Source organism: Pseudophryne corroboree, chromosome 4, assembly GCF_028390025.1.
Source record: "Pseudophryne corroboree isolate aPseCor3 chromosome 4, aPseCor3.hap2, whole genome shotgun sequence".
Classification (NCBI taxonomy): domain Eukaryota; kingdom Metazoa; phylum Chordata; class Amphibia; order Anura; family Myobatrachidae; genus Pseudophryne; species Pseudophryne corroboree.
Genome location: NC_086447.1, coordinates 404,477,530 through 404,500,187, shown reverse-complemented (window position 1 = coordinate 404,500,187; position 22,658 = coordinate 404,477,530). Strand labels below are relative to the sequence as shown.

The 22,658-nt window shown below is 35.7% G+C and overlaps 1 protein-coding gene across 5 annotated transcripts in view; it reads right to left on the bottom strand.

The window, feature by feature from the left end:
* The window catches only part of ADGRB3 (adhesion G protein-coupled receptor B3), a 1,362,616-nt gene extending 1,341,618 nt beyond the window's left edge, over positions 1–20,998 (bottom strand). For 2 of the 5 annotated variants that reach the window (XM_063916752.1, XM_063916755.1), the window contains exons 1-2: positions 20,159–20,998; positions 16,938–17,706 (exon numbers count right to left, since the gene is read on the bottom strand). In XM_063916752.1, coding sequence (XP_063772822.1) covers positions 16,938–17,691 — 754 coding nt within the window. In that variant the 5' untranslated portion in view covers positions 17,692–17,706; positions 20,159–20,998. Of the gene's footprint in view, positions 1–16,937; positions 17,799–19,072; positions 19,227–20,158 lie in introns of those variants that run through there. The other 3 variants (XM_063916756.1, XM_063916754.1, XM_063916753.1) reach the window with 3 other exon arrangements.
* Between the last annotated feature and the right edge of the window lie 1,660 nt (positions 20,999–22,658).

The window sequence follows — 22,658 nt, the reverse complement described above, 5'->3', positions numbered from 1 at the left end:
ACAGGGTGTTCGGAAAGTCACTGTGCACTTACGTATATTTATTAACACATGTTTCAATATATAATACATGATGTAAACACAAATAATAATTATAAACAATGTTGAAAATGAACACTGTTAGCATCAAGACAGGCTTGGATCCTTTTAGTTTTGTTTCTAAACACCCCTATATACATAAGTGCACAGTGACTTTCCAAACAAAATATGGGGTCTTTTCATAAAGCAGTGAAAACCGTGTAGAAGTGAAGCAGTGGAGAAGTTGCCCATGGCAACCAATCAGCTGCTCCTTATAATTTTATAATATGCAAATAAGAAATGTTACTTCAATGCTGATTGGTAGCCATGGGCAACTTCTCCACTGCTTCACTTCTCCACTGTTTTCATTGCTTTATGAAAAGTGCACAGTGACTTTCCAAACACCCTGTATATTATATTATGTTACAGATGTGTCCTTAGGCAGCTTTGCTACAGTCATGCCAAACAGCCCCTCACACTGCACTGTGTATTGAGGCTGGATGTATGAGAACACATCTGTATATCTCATGTTCTCTCAACATACCATACTATCATATAAATTCTCAATGTACGATATTCGACTTTACTTTGGTATACTGCCCAAACATTAGATAAAAAGTATGATGAAGGAAAGAAACACCTAACCCAATTCCCTATTGACTGTCTGTAAAAGTAGTAAAAATTGTGACATTTACAGAAGCATGACTAGGTTTTCCTAATGGTAACACCAGCCCTGGTCATCAGTACACAGGCCTTTCCCGCGCAATCTATTTTAAAATGGAAGTTTTAACATACAGCAAAGAAAAAGTCTGTCTTTATATTATGTACCTAATTTAAAGATCATGCTTTTACATTTGGAATACTATTGTCAATCAGCTTGAATTCTTTGTGAAGACAGGAGTATCCATACCTCATCAGGAACTGTATAATGTTTTCATTTTCATTAATATACATTTGTTCTTTCTTGGTACAGTTTATCAGTATTTGCTAGGATTTCAGAGTAAAGTTTTTCTTACTAGATTTGAATACTAAACAAGAATGAAACAGCCATCAGTAAAGGTGTTGAGCAGACATGGTTGTAAAATGTCAATATTACTGAATGCTCTGTAGGCATATTTCAAATTTATAAAGATTATATTTAGAGATATGTCAAATATATTAGCTGCTGTAACATACTTTCTATTTCCCTTATTTTGTGCCTATGAAAATTATGTGACAATATTATTTACTTTTTTAAACCTATTGTATATATTAAATTAAACTCAGTCATTCTAAAAAAAAATTTTTTACATTTTCTGGAAATTTGCTATGATGTGATTATAATAAACATTTTATAATGTGCATCAGATATTACATAATAAATCTACAGCTATATAATAGTACTTTTATGTCTCATGATAATGTAGTGAAAGCATGTTTTTCAAAGCTTTAAGTATGACCTCTTTTGTTATGTACATGCTGCTCAAGTTTGTACTGTAGCAAAAAGTCCATTTCTTCCTCAGGGTTTGCTGAGCAGTTGAGCATAATAGATAATTAAGATGCTAATTGCATGCTGAGCGGCACTCTGTTGTCCCCTGGCCAGCCTCCTTCTCAACACTAGTATTTTTTTTACTAAGTAGAGTGGCTTGTGCTACTAATATCCCCATCACTCCATGTCAGTATTCTACATCAGTGAGAAAAACTGTTGTAGTGCAGAAAGCAGATAGTGGAGAGATAGAGAATAGATTAGTATGCTAGTTGTCATATTTTTAGTAGACTTGTGTTACTATTTCCAATTAAGGCATATTGAGACATCATAAATGCACTGAAAAATGAAACAGTACAGTATGGTTTCTGGTTACTAGTTTTTTAAATATATGCTACCGTACTGTAGGTGCCATAACCAAAATGCAACAAAAGAAAGGACAAATGCTCACTGCACAAGCACAGCAAAATTTACTAATATATGATAAATAATAAGATATAGACAAGAAGACTAAATATAATTAAAGCTGTGAAAACAACTTATGAATAATGTGACTAACAGAATGAAAACATGATTTGGAAAAGAGGCAATATATAGACATGAGCAGTGGCCTCTTTACCCTCTACTGTATCTCATGTCTTCACCTCCTTTTTCCATCTCATTGGTACTTGATCTGGTTTTATGTACAGTATGATGTGGTTACCATGTTGTGGAAAAATTGGAAAGATATGCAGATACTAACTAAGTTAAATATGGCACTACTCTAAGTATATTTAATATAATAATTGAAAAAGTAAGTAAAAAAGTAACTAGTTAAAATCTATAAGTAACCAACACATAAGAAAACAGTTAACAGGATTAAACATCTTAAATGGCAACTATAGTCAGATATGTAATACAGAAGGATTCCAGTATAAGATGCACACACTAAAAATATTTTCAAATAATATTAAATTAGCTGAAGTGGTCACTGGTAGCTGGTGCTTCCTTAAGTGGTGTTACTCAAAGTTGCTAATTGAGATGATATAAAGTTTAAAAAATAAATATATTATAAATGATCACCATAAAAACCTTTTGTTGGAGAACATAATGTAACCACTTTCTAACAGTAATGTATGTAATAGAACAGGCACTGGTCCACTGTTGGAAGCATCCATTAAGTTGTATGCACAAAGGAATATATTACAATTTGAGTCTGCTGTACAATCAGTATACATACATATTTACACTAATACATCTATCAGCAGAAATGATGGGTGAAGTTTAAAGAATTTTTTTAGAACTATGTCGATCAAAGTAAGAAAGAATAAGAAAGTAGTGTTGTATAAAAGTGGCAGTGAAACATATACAGGGTAAGTTAATATGCAACCTATATTGAATTCTTCTCCACAGCAGTTTCTCATTCTGATCTGTAGGTCACATTATTCACAAGTTGCTCCTGGTTTTAGTATATTTATGATATTATTTTACTTTAGTCTTATTATTTATAGGTTCTATATTAAATATTTATTCATATTACGTATTTTATCTTCCATACTTTCTCACATGGACTTATTTAAATCCTATACCTATGCAAACTAACTTGGTAGTGAATTCTTTTCAAGAAACATTAGACTGTTAAGGTGTCATTATCCACTGCTCGTACATTCATATTATCCCTCTAACACTAACACAGTATCAAAGGAACAAAATAATTTATTGTAAAAATGTAGGATTTGTTTTTGTTTTTGTAATTTAACTTAATAGTGTTAATTTGCCTACATTGGTTGTGCCTCAATATTATTTCTTATCTTAGTTTGTGCTGTGTTTGTGTCTTGTGTTCTTGTTATTTTATTTTTACTATATACTAAGCAGTCTGCATACCATTTATTATATTACACATACAGTATTTGCTGGAGCCTATTCTTGATCCATCTACTAGTCTCTTACTCAGACAATTAAATATCAGTTTATTTTTAATCGTCACGTTCAAGGACTAGCATTTTATATAGTTTAAATGAAATGTATTATTAATGTTATTAATGTATTAAATGATAAGAAATATGAGTATCATGTAGAGGATTCTTAATCTACATGGGATTCTCAAATAATGATTCTGCATTGTTGGAAAATTATGTACCCAATGAATGAATGGCCTACAGTATTGTCTATCATTGAACATTAGACTTACATATATTTAATAAGGTGTCGGTTAATCTGACATTATGATATCTGGTATGAGAAAAGATTTACTAGAATTGCCTGAGCTCATTGGATCTGAAACTGAGGTTAATCATAAATTCATGTGATTGGATCTTGGTTCTTGCATCTTGTATAAGTCTCTGTGTATAATTTCCATTATCATGTGTTTGATGGACCAATTTTTTCCTGGATTCTCGTGTATTGTTATGCACATAAGGTGCAATTTTATCCACTAATTGGTTAAGTGTCATTTTTGAAGTGATTTATAGTAGCTGACCTGCTGAAAGAGTTTCTCACCTGGAAGTCTCAAGACAAATTTATCTTCTCTTGTGATCTATGTGCACTAATCTTGAGTTTTCATACTCTTTTGTGCAGTGCAGTCCAGTGTAAAATAAAGTTATTTACAGGATTATGGTAAAAATTGTACTATCATCGGAAATAAAAAAGATAGGTAATCACGTTTGCTTGCCTACAGTATGACTAATGCATTTTGCCAGTGCCTTCTGCAGTGGGAAACATTGCATTTTCTGACTGAGGAAGCAGGAATCTATCATTATGTTAGGAGAGAGGGAGGACCTAAGATCAACCACAATCCAAAACTGACAAACTAAACAAAAAGGGAACTGCTGTATGTGAAACACTAAAATACAAGTCATATGCAAAGGTAGACACTTTAATATTGTGTGTTGCAAAGAGATGCCCTACAAGTGGGATTAAAATGCAAAGTGTCTAATAAGGGGATCTGAAGCCAGGTCAAAGAGTAGTGGGGATAGCAGACATCCATGTTTGGTTCCCCATTGGAGCTCAAAAGAGGAAGTATTTAGGCCATTAATGGTAGACCATGGCTTGCAGTACGGCAACCGGAAAATGCATACAAAATCTGGTTCAAACTGCTGCCAATGAAGAAAACTTCAGATATGTGACCAGTAAACCCGCTCAAAGGCCTTTTTGGATTTTCAGTTTCTTACAGTTAAATGTACTGTACAAATGACATTTGTTCTGTTAGCACACATTTTAAAGAACAAGAGAGATGTAGAACACCTCAGAAGTATAAACATTATTACCATGAATGAGGTGTTTAACTAAATTAGTGTCTCTGGATATGAGATCAATTAGCAAAGTGTGAAGGAACAGCTTTGGGTATCTTATTTATTTCCTCTGCATATAGAAACTCCATTTACTGTAGTGTACAATCCATTCAATATTCTAATGGGGGAATTCAAATGTTTGAAAAGTTGGTTGGTGTCTTTTTTTTCCTGTCTATTAAATAGGAAAAAACAGACAACCAACTGACTTTTCAAACAATTGAATTTCCCACTATGAATATTAAATGCAGTGCTGTAACTAGACATTTTAGCACTGTGTGCAAGATAGGGCATCGGCGCCCCCCTATGTAAAAAAGGGGCAATGAACGCCGTAGACATGTGCAAAAAATATAGGCGTGTGGCTTCATGGGGAAGGGGTGTGGCCACAAAATAATACCAATTCATATTACATATTATAGTAGTCTCTATTATTCAAATTATTGTAGCATCACTACACCAGGTAGAGCTGGCGGACAGATTCCCCTTTTATACATTATGGCAGATAGCTTCCCCTTTTTACACATTGTGGCAGACAGCGTCCCCTTTTTACACATTGTGGCAGACAGCATCCCCTTTTTACACATTACGGCAGACAGTCCCCCTTTTTACACATTACGGCAGACAGTTCCCCTTTTTACACATTACAGCAGACAGCGTCCCCTTTTTACACATTACGGCAGACTGCATCCCATTTTTACACATTACGGCAGACAGCGTCCCCTTTTTATACATTTCGGCAGACTGCGTCCCCATTTTTACACATTACAGCAGACTGCATCCCCTCTTTTACAGATTACGGCAGACAGCGTCCCCTTTTTACAAATTACGGCAGACAGCATCCCCTTTTTACACATTACGGCAGGCAGCGTCCCCTTTTTACACATTACAGAAGACAGCGTCCCCCTTTTACACATTAGGTAGACAGACTGACAGACAGACAGATAGAATAGAATAGATGATACTTACCATCTCTCTGCTGGCTCAGGCAGTCAGGCTCCTCGTAGCTGGCAGCTCCGGGGGCAGGGGAGAAGGAAGGGGGAGGAGGGAGCCACAGCAGCGCACTGTAATTGCCAGCGGTGCTGCTGCAGCAGTCCCTCTCCTTCCGCATTGGCTGGCTGCCACCACTGTAAATGCTGGGATGAGGGAAGCGCATCCCAGCATTCACAGCAGCGGCAGCCAGCCTATGTGGAAGGAGAGGGACTGCTGCTCTGGTGCCACCACCAATTATATAGCGCTACTGCGACTCCCTCCCTCTTCCCCCTCCCTCCTCTTCCTTCTCCGCTTCACCTTTCATCCCCCAGGCACATGCGGCTTGTAATGAGTCAATTGGACTCATTACAAACCTATGACTTTAGGGAATGGGGGTCGTTGCGCCCTCAGGGCAACTGCACTGTGTACCAGGCACACCTGGCACATATGTAGTTATGGCACTGATTAAATGTATATATGAGGGAAATTGTTTTACTAAAGCATGTTTTTACATTTTATCAATATTACGCAAGCTCCATCATGAAAATGTGATGACACACAAAGCACAAGTGTAATACAGCTAATAGTAAGAGCAATGGTTCCAAATGTTGCTATCAATGCTTCAACAAATAAATAGAAGAAAACAACATTGATATTACATATGATGCTAAAATTGATTAACTCACTATACTTTCAAAATAAATATATTGTTAAGCTAGTCTAACATTTGATTTTGTATTGTCATTTATTGAAAACTATATGTAAATCCTTGAGGAGATAAGACAACATTGTACTTAATGACATTTGTGATATGATACTTTGAATTGCAATAATGACAAAAATAACTAAAACCAAGTTAGTCTTGTAAAGTAAGAAATAAATAAAAAAGATGAAATGTATAGTACATACAAAGATAATATACAGTATTGTGCATCTTGAAAAATGCTATATAAAATTATTGTTATTATTATTATTAGGTTAGAGTGCTACAAAAAATAGTTTTCTTACAGTATGTTGAATAGGTGGCATCTGTGAAAGTCATTGAACTCTTCAGTATGACTAATTCTACTGCTAATGATTGGCTATTAAGATGTGATGGCATTTTGCCTGACTTTATACACCTATTGCAAAACATTATTTAGGAGTGTTCATATATTTTTGGCAATGTATATATATATATCTACAGCATCTATCTATCTATCTATCTATCTATCTATCTATCTATCTATCTATCTATCTATCTATCTAAACAAATGTCTTAACTCACTGGCCTATCAATGCCCAGCCAAACCCCTGGACCTAGAAACATGAAATTGGGGGACTATATAGCTTCAATGATTGAAGCACCCACTAAGAAGGGATTTTTTGAAACTGTGGAATGCCCTGACTGACTGACTCATCATGTCCAGGCCAAACCACTGTACCTAGAAACACGAAATTTGAGGAGTATATTATTTCCATGATGTAAGCACTCCCTAAGCAGTGATTTGTTTTAAATTCAACTTCTAAGGGGGTGAAAAGGGATAAAATGTTTCCTCTTGTCTAAGGTGATTGGGTCTTGTCTTAGGTGATTGGTTAACAAAGTGACATGTACCAAGTGCTTTGGGACTGTAAGTTCATTGTGTGGGATGAGTGGTGACCCACCTCTTGAGCTCCCTAGTGCTGCAGGACAAGCGGTGGCTTGAGAGGTGGGGCTGTAATGCAATTCATTATTCAAATAGGGAAGGCAACTGCCAGTGATGTCTGACAGCATTTGGGGTGGTAGTTGCTGTTGCTCCCCTATCTGATTATTGGACTGTGCTGCAGTAACTGCTAAGGACTTAACACTTGACTAGGTTTCTTCTTTTTGGATACCTCACTTGATGTGTATTTGGATTTTTCATTTTCTCAAATATGACAATTACATTTTTGAATATTAAATCGGAGATGGTGCTTCACAGCAGACAGAGTCTGCCTGTTCTGGACCTTCTCCTATGTCTTAAATACTGTAACACTCAGCTTATAGCTAAGGAGGTGTATGAGCTTATTGTGAGGCACGTGATAGACAACTAGGAGGACTTCATCATGCTACATGACAGCAAGGGGGACAACTACACGAGTCTCACTAAGTACCTCCTTACCCTTTTTCAACCCTTTACTTATGGGGGTTTATGCAAACTGGTGGTGGCGGGGCAACTATTCAAGTTCATCTTCGAGGTTTACCACAATGATGAGCTCTATGAGAGTTTCAGTGCTGAACATTTCCCCATCAGGAGGTTACACTATAAGCAGAACCTATCTAAGGTCCATTTTATAGCCTACCTACCATGTGAACCTCAAGAAGTGTCCACCACACCACCTACCCCTCAACCTGACTTTGCCTCACACCTCTCACAGGCATCACCTATTATGGTCTTAAACCTGCCATCAATTCAGTCATATGAAAAATGTTTAATGATATTAATTTATGTAATATTGATACCACCACACTCCTGTATCCCAAAGGCATAAAATGAACTAAACATATAAATGAAGTCAAGATGGGATGAAGTAAATGGAAACAGTAAATATCAATGAGAATAACAAACTATCTTATTATGCAAGGAGGAACTGAAGCTTTTTCATAAAACATTCAGCAAAGAAGCAATAATGACCAATTTAGTAATGGTGATCAAGCCTACAATCATGTTCTGAGGGATAGATTTGAACACAACGATAGTACCCACATAATGAGAACAGCCTTATATTCTTTTTGATTCTAATCCTCTTTTCCTTTGTGAAACCAAAAATTCCTTATTATTTAAGTTACTGGGTATTTTAAACCTGGCTGCAAAAACAGAGTATGTGAGGTTGCCATGGTAATTCAGGAAATAGTTTAGATTTTTTACATTAGATTTCAAATGCTTATAGATTTAAAAAGCTTAAAATACAGCACAAACAAGTATGTCAAAGTATTTTCATTTTGCATCTTATTTAAATGTGTTTATTTTGGATTGTTTCCCAGTACTTTTAAAAGCATTATTTAATAAAAAATAATAATGTATTATTTATTTTGCCCACCATAGGTATTTAATAAAATATTATACTTGACATAAAAAAATTCAAATTAGTAGAACTTAATTTTTAGTCACATTAAACAGTAAATAATTTGGTTAAAATGCTTAAATGAGTGCCTAGACAAAGATTTGTTGTATCAGGCCATTAATTTCCTTTTCATTTTAAAAACTTTTGTTTTGTAGAACCTATTTATGTAAACCTGCAATGGCTAATCCTTACACTTCAGGCTCAGGTCATATACAGAGATGATGGAAAAAGAGAAAAAAAACCTTTCAGATTGTAAAGAACTAAGCATCCTTTCTCACTAAAAGCTTTCTAAGTACTTCTTGTGTGCTCGCTTGGAACACTGAAAGAGGGACTTGTGTGAGCTCTTGTAAATGTTTCTGTAGTCTAGAATATAAATTGTGCCCCCATACAAATTACACAATATATGGAAGCCAAGAAGTATTTACGGTATTGCTTATTGAATGACATTAGTCAGTGGATGCATTGTGACACAAAATATGCCATTTTTTTTAAAATAGACATATCGGAAAAAATGTCATAGATTAAACACTGCATTTACCAATAAACAATTTACAGTAGCTCATCTTTAGCTCCTCCATGGAAGGTTAGTAAGTATCTATTTAGTAAGCTGCAGTCTTATCAACCTTTATTAGATCCACAAAACTTGAGATACAGTGATTAAAATGGAAAAAAAATTATAAATATACTTTAAGGTAAAGCTAATAAGCTCAGTAAATCATCAATCACTAATTTTTCAAGTATACTATATATATATATATATATATAGATATATAAAACAAAGTGCTATAATGGAACTGCATACCTATGTATCTTAATAAGCAATCAACAACTAGTAGGCATTCTAAGAAGGTAACCGCAAGCTCTGGGGTGATTAATTATTCAAATATCTCCTTTCTATTTTTAACATAGTTGACTAGACAAGTATTTATTTGATTATTAATGATATTATAACAGTTTACTGTGAGGTTGACAGGCAGAGGCTTACTTCAGAGTCAGTAAGATATGAGAGGGCAGCAACATTTAATACAGAATGCGCTACTTTTCTTGCTGCAAAATGTGTCAATTATTGTATTCTACCTTATTTAATATCTAATCATAATTATTATTTTTTGTATGATGTTTAATGCAAAATACAAACAGTATTGGAGTTTTAAACATTATTATATCAACCATCACGGTAAATACCGCTAACTAGACTTTTTCATTTAAAATAAAGAAATATATAGTACTGTATGAATCAATTCCCATTATTATGCCTCCCAAGAGCCTTGCTGCCTGAGACAGCTTTTTTGGGTTACCTAATTATAGACTGAATCCCTGACAAGTCAGTAGATGTAGAGGTTGGAATGAGACATAAGATGATGCACATACATGTAAAAGTATATGTAATGGTTCTCAGAGAAATATATAAAGTATGTGTGTTGCAAATCCCCTAATAAGTATTTCATTTTAGACTAGAATACCAATTTATTATACATTATGGGGGAGATTCAAATGTTTGAAAAGTCAGTTGGGAGTCTGTTTTTTCCTATCTAATAGACAGGAAAAAACAGACACCCAACCGACTTTTCAAACATTTGAATTCCACCCTATGTTTGATACAGTATGTCACCTATTTTAAAATGTTTAATTTTTATTTTTTGTTCTAGTTCCAAAAAAATGCAGTGAAATAGACATAAATTTATGTTAGAAAACTGTCAACAAGTCATACATCAAGGGACTGATTCTGAGTTGAATTATTTGACATGCAGTAGTGGAGTATTTTTTATCTTCTGTACATGCCTCCCTACAGTGTGCACACAGATCTCCTAATTCATGATTGTAATGAGTTGCATACCCACAAGGGCAACCCCCCTCCCCCATTTTGAAGAACAGTGCTGGGTGCAGCCCCCACTCTTACCCCCAAATGCCAAAGCAAGTCAATGAGGCTGTGGCTGGAAAACGGCTGCGAGTGATATCGCAAGACCAAGAGTATTGTGCACATGCACAGACTGGGTTTTGAGCTTAAGCAGACCTACAACCATCATATTTGTACACAAAGCATCAAGTTTGCATACAAATATGAATTAGGCCCAAAGTCCAAGTTGAATATGAGTTGCACATGGGTGATGTACATTATCAGAAATAATTTGAAAATGTATTGGGGCATTCCTCAGTGGTGAGAAAGAACTGGCTTAGTGGATGTACAGAGATGGTCTATATTATTGGTGTATTGTGGGCCAGGTCACTGATAGTGATTGCATACAGAGACACTGAGGTTAGCTCTTCCATTTGAATTTTTTACTGCAGTGCACATCCACATCTGGAGGCACTACTGGTTGTATGCATATTGTGGTGCACCTGCCTCCTATCCATGTGCCTGATTTATAAAGGGAGTTTTTTCACCAACCAATACAGTAATCTTATGTCCAACTCTTAATAACTAATTTTTCCATTGACACAAATTTTCTGAACTTTTCCTACCGGAGGATACCCCATTACTGCCCAGTTATAACTTTGCAGTAATAAGTGAAGATGGATTGAAATGTGTATGACTCTGCAACACCGGTACTTGCATCCTCTCAGCTCCAGTGCATGTGTAATGCAAAATAACACAAGAGAATGTCTGCAAACAGATGTCAGTACACTATGGCTTCTGCCTCAATGTGTTCAAAAGCCTACAGTAAGAAAAATCCAGTTGAAATACATCATAACAAAGGCAAAGGCAAGTGACTTTCCCAGGCTTAAAAATGTGAATCTCTTAACTTACTGTCTACTGTATTTACTGTATGAAGCCATGGCTGTGACAAGACTTTGTCTTAGCATTTCAATTCATATGCAAATGCTTACAGTACATTGTGAAAGATCTGACGGTGACATTTCACTTGCTACAGTATCTCAGACAGTAGAGTGACTAGGCACACCCATGACACTTGCTATGATGGTTTTGGCCACCATTAGCCCATTACATAAAATGTCTTAGAACTAAAATATGTGCTAGACAGATATCTTTATGATTAATCTCATCCTGCTCCCCTAATCCACAGAAGGCAAAAGTTATAAGCACTTGCAAAACAAAAGGGGGCAGCACAAAAATGTGATGTCATTAACATAAAAAGTCACCGGGACCTTAGTTCTGACATTGAGGAATAAAACCAAGAAAATACATTGAGAAGCCCATTTTGTACAAAAAGCTATCAAGAACCAAATCATTAGCATTTGTCGAAACAGCGCATATTAAAAGTAAGGCATGTTTTCACAAAATAAGTTGATTTTAAATACATTTGCAGAAGTCAGGTCTACATAAATATAAATGTTTCCCCAAAACCTGTTACAAATTAAATCAACACAATTTATATTGAAAAATAATATAGAGTATGCACTATATTGTAATAAGACAATACTACAATCTGCAATCAAACTTTACTTTTATCTGCCTAATCTGTGTCACACGGATTGTTATATAATACATGCTATGGTTTCTATAAATTACTGCACATCTATGCTATAGAATATGGCAGTGGTTACCAAACCTTTTTGAATCACGTTACCCTAGAGTATCAAAATATTTTTCACATCACCCCTAGGCCAAAAGTTTCTTATTGAGAAATTTAGAAATAAATATTAAATAAAATAAATTATGTTTATATGTCATCCTTAGGTTCAGCTCAGTTATGGAGTGAGGGACAGGATTTGCTTCTGTCCACATATTTTATGATTGGCAGCCACCAGTACTGGTTTTGACCAATTACATTGACCATAAATTACTTGAATTGGTCCTGGACCACCAATCCAGGTCCTGGACCACCAAACCCTTGCAATTGCCCTGAGGCACCCCAGGGATCCTAGGCATACAGTTTGAGAACTACTGGACTATGGTTAATATAGATTATAGTACATGTATATTTTATTATTTTATTAAAATATAGTGACACATTCCAAGACATGATTCCAAAATATTTATATTTCAGGGCAATGTTTGAATTAAAAATCTATGCTGAATTTACTGCAGATAGTTAAATGTTGGATGAAAAGTGTTTCATGAAAATGCCTTGTTAGTTTAATGCAGCAAGTGAGAAACATTTAGTCTTTATATTCTGCACTGTAGTATTCCACATTGTCTTGATTTGCATTGAACATGGTTGCAGATAATCCTTATGGCCTGATTTCTTTTGCTGTTGTCGTTGTTTTTTTTTGGTTTAAGAACCCTCCATATTTTTAGACAAATACAACATTCCATTATTTACTTGCAACATAAACAATCCATTTTTTATGAAAAGCAAAGCATAGCAGTCAAACTTCAGATAATCCTATCCTCCCTATTATTTAGCTTGTATGCATAAAATTGGTTATTGGTTTTATGGTTAAATGTCATGTAAAGGGAATGGCACACGCTATGAATTTTAATGGAAAGACATATGCGGAAGCTTGTTTCTGATGAGAGCGCACATGTTGGGCTATGGGAGCATTTCTCAAGCTAGTATCTACCAGTAATGTGATTTCTGGCATATGCCTGTTTCTGGATCAGCAACTGTGTATTCTGCAGCCTCTATTACACTCGCTAATGTAGTTTCCATGAATCAATTGTAAACTCACTCTTTCAAAGCTATTAGAAATTTCAATGTTAATGCATTATAGATATTTGGAAATGATGTTTGAGGTGTACCTGCAGATTAACATGCCTCTATGTAATATACTGTTGGTCATCAAAAAAAGTGTCTTTCCAACTCAAGACTCTTCTTTTAATTAGGATCACTTAATAAAGGCTTAAGTTTAGCTCAGTGGTTGCAAGAAGCTTCTTGTGTTCTAGTTTTAAGATGACAGGGCTGCAATGTTTTGTTGCATAGGACGATAAATTTTCCTAATAGCAACACCTCTTGTTTTTTACATGTCATATGGATTCTTATGGCTTGCATCAGGTTTCACAGAATACAATGTTATTATTTTTACTCTTCTAGCAGGGTTCAGTAAAATGCTAAAGAAAAATGAGCCCTTATCATTCACAATGGTTTTTTTTTACACCTTTTACTCAGAAGCAAACACGTAAATATACAAGACTGTACAGTGAATTCAAATTCTTTTTAATGTGCATACTAAATGATGCTCACATAACAGATATTGCCAACAAACATTTCCAGATACACAACTTAAGCCACAATTAAGATCTAATAAGCTGCTCATCACTTAATCACATGCTATGATAAATCCTTGCAAAATAATAAATGTCATTTTGCAGTGAATGAGTGGCAGTGTGTGCTGTAAGTAAAAGAGGTCCCTTTATTTATATAGGTCCACATTAGTACATAGAGATCATGTTTTGTTTTCTTAATCACTAAAATATATGTATTTATTTATACATGTCACTAGTACATGGTGACTATAAGTATAATGTATAGTTTTGCAAAATGCCAGATGGCATTCAAGCATTTGGGAGTAATAAATTGTGCATTTACGTGAAGTGGTGCATTCAGACTGATTTGAGCTGCTGCAGCCTAGTATGATGATCAGTCATGTAAAGATGTGGTAAAGCTGTGTCTAAGCCTCCCAACAGGGAGGTTAAATAGCCAATTATTTATAATGAAACTGCTCGCAAATAACTGCAGCAATTAATGCAGAAAGCTACAGCAATTCCATTGTAGACTTTAACAACTGCAAAGAGGTTGTACAACACCTAAAACCACAGCATACACAATACATGCTAGTTCTCCTCAGAAATATTGAGAAAAAGCATACCTAGTAACTTATGTCCATTCACCAAAAAGAAAATAATTTTTTCCAAGTTGATGGAGGGTCTATTTGTAGTCCCTCAAATGTCAGGTACTCACCATTAGCTTGAGTATAATATACCTGTTGTGCACTTTATTCATATCACAGCATCTCATATTGGTCTATAATTTCCACAAAGAATGTTACACATTATCAAACATGCACAGTATGACACATTGTCTCCCGTAACTTTACATATGTTACTCTTTCACTCTATATAAACAATATGGCATATTCTTCTTGCTTACAGAACTGTGCAGCCCAGTCTAGCTTTCCTTTTCTGTATTAGGTCTATATAACAGAAATCATTCCGGTCAGGCAACTACTTCAGGTTTTCTACTTTACCGGAAGTGCAAGTTCTTTGTCTTTCCTTTTTACAGCCACTATTTACAGTTAATTTAATTACCATATATTAAGGACTGGACCATTTAATTATAGGTTGGGCTAAATGTTGTCATTCACTCCACCTTCTTGGGCTACAGAATACTGATTGGGTGAAAGGCACCCCCACTATAAGTGATGCACAATGGTTCATGCTATATTTTGATATACAGAACTGCAGAATATTGAAAACAAAAAAATTACATAATTCCAGATTATACAGCAACCATTTTTACCATTCCATTGTATTTCTGTGTCGTTTGAATGTCAATCTTGATAACAACCTCTTTCAGGGTTTTACAGTAGATCCAGACCTATAGATGAATCCACACTCCACCATGTCTGCACACAAGAGGGGTCTGTAATCCATTCCACCCTTTGAGCATCTACAACTCTAAAGGAATATAGCAATTCTATAGGGCCATTTAGCTGAATATATTGTTTCATTATTTCCACCACCAGTATATAATTTCTTATCAAAGTACTGATGATTATATTAATTACATATAATAAAAATGAAATCTATTTAAGATGTATCGGTTATGCATCCCCAAAAGTCAGAAGTAATGTCATATATACCTAAAGTCTGTTCTTTAATTGCATGGCTATAAAATATCACACAAGGTCAAGTTTTAATATTTTATTTTGCCTATAGCTGTTGATAATTATATCTGTGTTCTATGAAGTAAAGAACATTTCAATGGGGCTTAAGGCATTGTGTGAGGCCTGCTGCTTTATCTACACCATCATCACTTGGTACCATTCCACTGCTTTCTAATGCCAGAAGCACAGACTATATACTGTACCTAACACAATAATTTGCCCCCAATATTTGTTTTTTAATCACCCACACATTGTTGGTGAAATATATTCATGTTGCTGGATACTGATCAACTATTGGCTGCAAGTGTAAAAGTGTATAACGCTTCTGTACAAGAGGAAATTGTTCAGTATAGGTCATGCAACATATACTAGTAATATGGCATAGAGGGAAAAAAATGGGCCATTCATAAGTGAAGTAATTCTGCAAATTTAAATGCATGCAAAATGTACTTTCCCAGTGTGTTTCATTACCCCATGCCCTTTACACGGTTATCAAGTGTGAACTCTTAGGTAAACAAAGCTTCAAGAATGTAAACCAGACAGGCGTACAGTGAAGGATGCCTAAGCTACAATACTAATGGTATTGAAAGTTTGTGACTACTATGTTACTCTCAGTACCTTAAATGTCTGCTCTTTATGAGCATTGAAATGACCCTGACTTTACAGAATATTTATGTATTTTTTCAGATGTATTTGAAGTACAGTGCTTGCTATGTGATGAATCTTATCATACTACATATAAATTAAAAAGTATATGGTTAAAAGATGATTAGTGTGAGAGCTTGTCTCTATTCATGACTTAACCCATTCAGTGCTACAGGGCACATAAGGTCATATGACACTGCAAAGTGATATGTCACCAATATCTTTGTCATTCAGAATGTTAAAGGGGACAACATGAAGCAATCATTTCAAATGAAACTGGAAGGATGTGAGGGCTTGGAGTGTGAAATAGCTGTACCTGGAACTCATTTATTACCTTATCTCTCCATGGATATGAACAGTACTATATTTTATTTCTTTACTGTCATGCAGACATTAGTATAAGGGACATGCATGACTTTAGCACAGCACAAATCTTTATAATAGAGAATTTATTTCAAATGTCCACATCCATTACATATGATAAGGCTTAAGCTGGAGACTTTATAACATGCATCTATTAACCCATGTCTGTATAGCAAGTGTAGGTAATGAGAATCTAAAGCCAGTACTCTTTATTTTGACTGTATTTAATTTTTAAGAGGTAATATTTTAACCATATGGATTTTTCTTATGCTTAGTATAATAGACTGGACTATCATTGCACATGAAAATAACATGACCAGTTTTTTTTTGTTTTCTGACATTGCATTGCTTTGTTAGTCAATCAATCAATGTATTTGGCTATGTATGGAATTTGTTCTTAGGTGATAAAATATAAAACTTACCTTCTTTGGGTGGACGTTTTGCTTCCTTTGACAGGTTGCAGACCTGTGTGGTTTGAAGCTCTTGGGTCAGGCAGCCCTCAGTCTGCTCATTCAGGGGCAATATGACATTATTTAGAGACACCAAAGAATGGTCATCTATTCCCCATTCTCCCAAATGCTGGGGACAGGTGCATTTTGTATACATAATCCCACAGAGCTCTGTTTTCCCATTCTCCAATTTCAAGCAGTTCTCCAGCCAAGTGCACAGGACATGGCAACCAAACTGACTGGGGCTCACCTTGTTCAATACCAAAAACTCCAAAAAGGATTTTTGGTCTTCTTCCATTTTGTGTAATCCAGTGAAATCAATTGGGTATATCCGGCGTAGTTGAATGAAATTTTTATCATAGTATAGAAACACAAAGGCATTCTTTGTATCACACAACTGCATTATGGAATTGTTGTTTCTCAATAGATCCTGTATTTTCTCATAGGAGAAATGATCAAACTGATAAGCCAAAAGAGAAAAGTTAGAGCAGCTGAAGTCCTTTTTGGAAAATTTCAGGTAGATGCTATATTTGGTCGGATCTGGGTTTTCCAACGTCCACGTACAGTTGGTAAAGTTTTTGGGAAACATCTCACTTATCGAATACGATCCATAAATTACTCCTTTTACCAATGTTGAACACCAGAAGTCTTGGGCAGAATTAAATCCAAACATGACCAGTAGATAGGTGGAAAATATATAAATCAACAAATTACGAACAGCCTTCATCCTATGTCATTTGGCCTGTAGAAAACAAAATATAATCAAAATGCAAGAAGATTTCTGCAAGCATTGGAAAATAGGGCTCCTGACAATAATCTAGACAGCTGTTTTCAAGACTCAAGCTAGCTTAAAAATAAACCTTTTCAAAAAGAAGGGCGAGTATATATATATTTTTTTTTTATTTTTCCACGCATAGAATTGATTTAACCATGTGCAAACAGTGCCACCATGTGGAAGTTTGTCTACACCTTTTTTAAAAATCTAAAATAATGTTTTATAAAACATTACTTTGTTAACGGTAAGGTTACATCTATGTGAATTATGAATAGACATGACAATATCGTGACTTATGAATAACAAAATCATATGGTGTTGAATGCAAACTGAATGTATTTCTAAACCAGTTTGTATGTTTCTTTTTCAGCAATTAAAGTTTTTATAATTGTTATATTTCATCAGACAGCAAGTAGGATATTACGCTCTCTTTCTACATACATATATTTTAAGTAGACACACTATAGTGGGATTTGTAAGCATCGTATAACATGTTAAAATCCTTGTGCTAAGATAGTTTATACATTGTATATAGCAATGCATGCTAAATAAAGATATGGCATCCTGATTGCTTATGTGTGTAATATAATACATATCACACAGTGTTAAATTTACACTGATTTGCTGCCTGCGTGAAAACGCAGACTAGAGTCAGCTGCGCAAATGAACCCAAAAAAAGCAATGCAAAATGACATATCCTCTTGGGAAAAAGAATGGTTCTGTGAATTAATTGCCCTGCATGGAGGGAATGCTAATGAGAGTACTGTTTAACACCCCAAACTAGTGCACTTAGGTAGAAATCAAGCAGCTAATTACTCCTGAACATATTGTCTGCCATAGTTTTATGTGATTTGGCAGATGTGCTCTTTCATAGCCAAAGCCATGTTGCATTGATTTTCTCCATTGAAAAAGGCATGCAAATAATTACAGGTTTTCTTCTACAATCTTAATGTATGCCCCTTAATATTCCACTACTGGCATCCAAAATAAGCATGAAAGCAATCACATGTCAAGACAAGTTATTTTCCTGGGGGGGACACAAAACAAAATAACAAAAGTATCAAGAAGCTTTTCACTTCAGATGTATGCCAAAAGAATTAATGCAAAGTTAACTATAGGTATTAGTGTACAAGTTCAGTGTTACTCAAGAAAGAGACATCCATGTATTGAGTTTGATTCTGTCTTTGACCGTGTCCTAAAGACTAAAATGCATGCATTTGTTTATCAACTCTTTATGCTTGTAACATAGAGGTGTTACAAAGACTGTTTTAATAGTCAGCCAGCCAAGAGCTAACGTGATTCTATGCATAAAGGAAGAATAAAATATCCTTACATTAATGTCTTGGACCTCCAAATGATATAACAGCTGCTACAAAGAGCAGCAGATTTCCATAGGAACAGAGAACATGTCTTTTCAACCAAGATTGCAAATGTAATCTGTATTTCACATTAGTTGTGATGGCATCTTTAAAGCAAGGATCCTGGGAAACATGTAGAAAATGGTAGGAGACAACAGATCCCTTGTATTTTCCCTCTTGCAGGCAATGCAGTTCTGCGCAGTGTCATTCAGGATAGTGTAGGCGTTGAGTGCCAAAGTGACAATATCTACATCACCAAATTAGTCACAAAATCTCTGGAATTTTATATAATCACAAAACAATGTGATAAAAGACAAGCTGATTGTCATTTTTTTTGTGGATCTACTTGTTTATTCCATGCATGTTAAAGAGGATTATACTTAATAGATGTGGCAATCATGAAATGTTTACCAATGTGTTCACCACAAAATCATCCCCTTGGGTTTCAAACTATCCAGAGATATTTAATTATCCTCAAAGCATCATAAGAGCCAAGTTAAGCGGATCTAACCGCCTGCCTCTTTCCTTTACAAAAATGAAATTAAACTGCTGCCTCTCTGGATCACAGACCATCTCCCATTTTGTCAGTAATAGTTTATCTAGAGAAAACAAACAGGCATTTTAGTTTGGATATTTCCCAAACAGATTTTTTTTTAAGTGCCACTATATTACCGAAACATAGACGGCGCCATGTCTCCATTGCCATATATTTAAGTATAGCACAAGCATAGATTTCTCTTATCACAACTTCATATTAACCTCTTCATTCTACGTTGTTGTACAATACTTATTGAGAGCTGTAAAAAGCATATTTTCCTAACTGACAAAAAAAAAAAAAAAATACAGTATCTGTGTATGACATTACTTACACTAAGGGACAATTTGGTGACTCCTTTAACTTTTAAACTACAGATGGGCATTGAAAATGCATGCAGTAATTTATGTCCCTGTTATGTGATCATCTAAATTCTGCATTTTGTTTCTTGAATTCAAAGTCATCAGACTAATAGGAACAAAACATTGCAATATATGGCTGGAAACAACCACAGTGGAAATCTTACCTTCCAATTCCAATCTGTGGCTATCTATGTAGGACACTAGCACAGGTTCACAGTCCAAAAACAATGAAGGAAATCCTCCTTTTCATTGGAACCCCTCACTCCCATCTTGATCACGTTTAAATCAGAATGTGAACCCCTCCATAGAAGTAGCAATCAATCCCTGTGGGTTTTTGTTGCAAAGACACAAAATAAACCCCCTCCAACTCAGAATCTTCAAGAATTAAGGAAAGTGAGACAATGATGCAGGTTTGATTGAAGGGTGCATGAAAAGAAAGTCCAACATCACAATCCAGTGGCCAGGCAGGCAGAGGGATACTGTAGCTGTCGGATGGTGACGATGAGTAGAGAGGGGAGGCTGGTGCTGCTGATTTGGTTATTCTTTTGCCTTTTCCCTCCCACTGAGGTAGAAAAAATCCTTAGCTGATGCCGAAGAAATCTGTTTAAATGTTGAGATTACGGAGGACAAGGGAGAGAAATGAGAGGCACAGAAGCAGTAAGCCTGTGTATGCATGTGTGTCAGCTTCACTTAACATTTATATGTAGCTGGCTGAAGTAAGGGGCTTGTTATACTGTTTCATCTTCTTTCTTCTATTTTCCTTTAAAGTATTGATGATTCGGAAGCTAGCTAGTACAATAATCCTTGTCTGATGAGGGAAGGAGCTTCTTGGATGCTGTGAGAAGAAGCAATGCAGGGGTATAGAGACAGACAGTGGAGCAGTGTGTGTGTGTGTGTGTGTCAGTTTCAGTATGGGACTGCGAATACATGTCATACAGCTGCTCAAAGCAGGCACGTCCCAAAAACGTTATTTTCTCAGTCTGGGAGTTTTTTTTCTACCTCCATTTCCCACCACTGGGCTGACTATTGCCGACTGTTAAGAGCAGCTTGGGGGAAAAGGGACATGGAGAGCACACAGATTGAGATCATAGCTCTTAACCATTTAATTCCCTAGAGCTGAAGAGTGCAGCACAAAAAGGATGTAAGTGGATTCGATTCATTGAAAACCTGTGGAAGAAAATAATTTATTGAAGACTGATCCTTTGAAATGCTGCCAGCAGGTGCTATGTGTAGGAGTGTAAGTGACCAACATGATAAAGACTGGATCAGGGAGGAGCTGAGAGATTGTCATATTAGAGAGTTAGCCGAATATATACTGTACATGCTGTGCATGTATAAATGGATTGTGGTCTTTAATGCCAGGGGAGAAAAACAAGGATGTCATCGTTTCCTACTCTCAGGAAAACATAATAACACAGCAATAGAAACTGCAACAACCCCAAGAGTTGTCAGCATGATCCCTGCTGCAGATTAATTGACATAAGGCTATGATGAAAACACTTATCAGTCTTCACACCGCTGTCTGTCTGCATGGGAAACAATAGCAATTTTCTCAGTAAGGCTACAATTAGCATCGTATTTGTTCTTGCTTTGTTTAGGTTGAGAGCACGGCTGAGAGAACGTACTATGAAATGATGCATTGTGAGGAAAAGCTGCCTTGAATAGCTGTCTTAACCCCCTTAGTGCTGGGAAGTCTGTCATTGCTTAACAATGCATTAGAAACTATGTGCATTCATGTGTTTCATTTGATTGTCTCCACTTTTCATTTATCTTGCATTTGTGGTCTCCATGGATATTTGAATGCTTGGCTTCCTTTTAGAACTATGGATAAAGTATGTCTCATGAAGCCAGATGGAATCCCGGATGTAAACATTTTTCCTTTCTGTTTGTAAATTGGTTCAATGCATGTATTGGGAGAGAGTTGCAACCAAGTGCTCTGCTGAGCATTAATTTAATAGATACAGGAGAATACAGTGTTTGAGTGCTCTGCTTGTGCCTCTTCTTATTCTGTGCTCTATGGTGACCTGGGCACCTCCCTGGACAATATTGCCTAGCTGGAGGGTAATGGATGGATTCGATCAAATCCAGGGTCACAACCTGGTTAATAATAAAAATAATTTCATACCAAACTCAGTATTCATTCTATGGGCTGCTTCTAAAGTCAGAGGAAAATAGAGAGATAAGGGTCAGGTTTCAGTTTGCTTTAAACAGTGACTGGGACTGAAACCATCACTGCACATTTATTGTCTACGTGTCAAGAGTAACATTATTTATGTGCTCCAAACTCTAAATCTTTATCACCAATTAAAAGGCTGTAGCAATGTTTAATTACCGGAAAAATAATGATCAGGGGATTTCACCTTTTGCAGGACAGTGGTCCCATAGGATATATTCAGTGCAACACCTATACATTCTGTTCTCAATTCATACATTACTCATTGCTTGAATACAAATGTGGAATGTTACATCTAACTATGCAATTACAAATCAACCTTTTAATTTGCTGATACTTACTATCGCCAGTTCCTTCCTATATGGCCCATGCTATCTAAGTGTCAGATATGATTTAATATCACCACTGAGCCTTTTATTGCACCTTACACCACAGCCCATTATTTCAGGAATACATTTGAATACATATGGTAAGGTGACACGTTTTTGCAC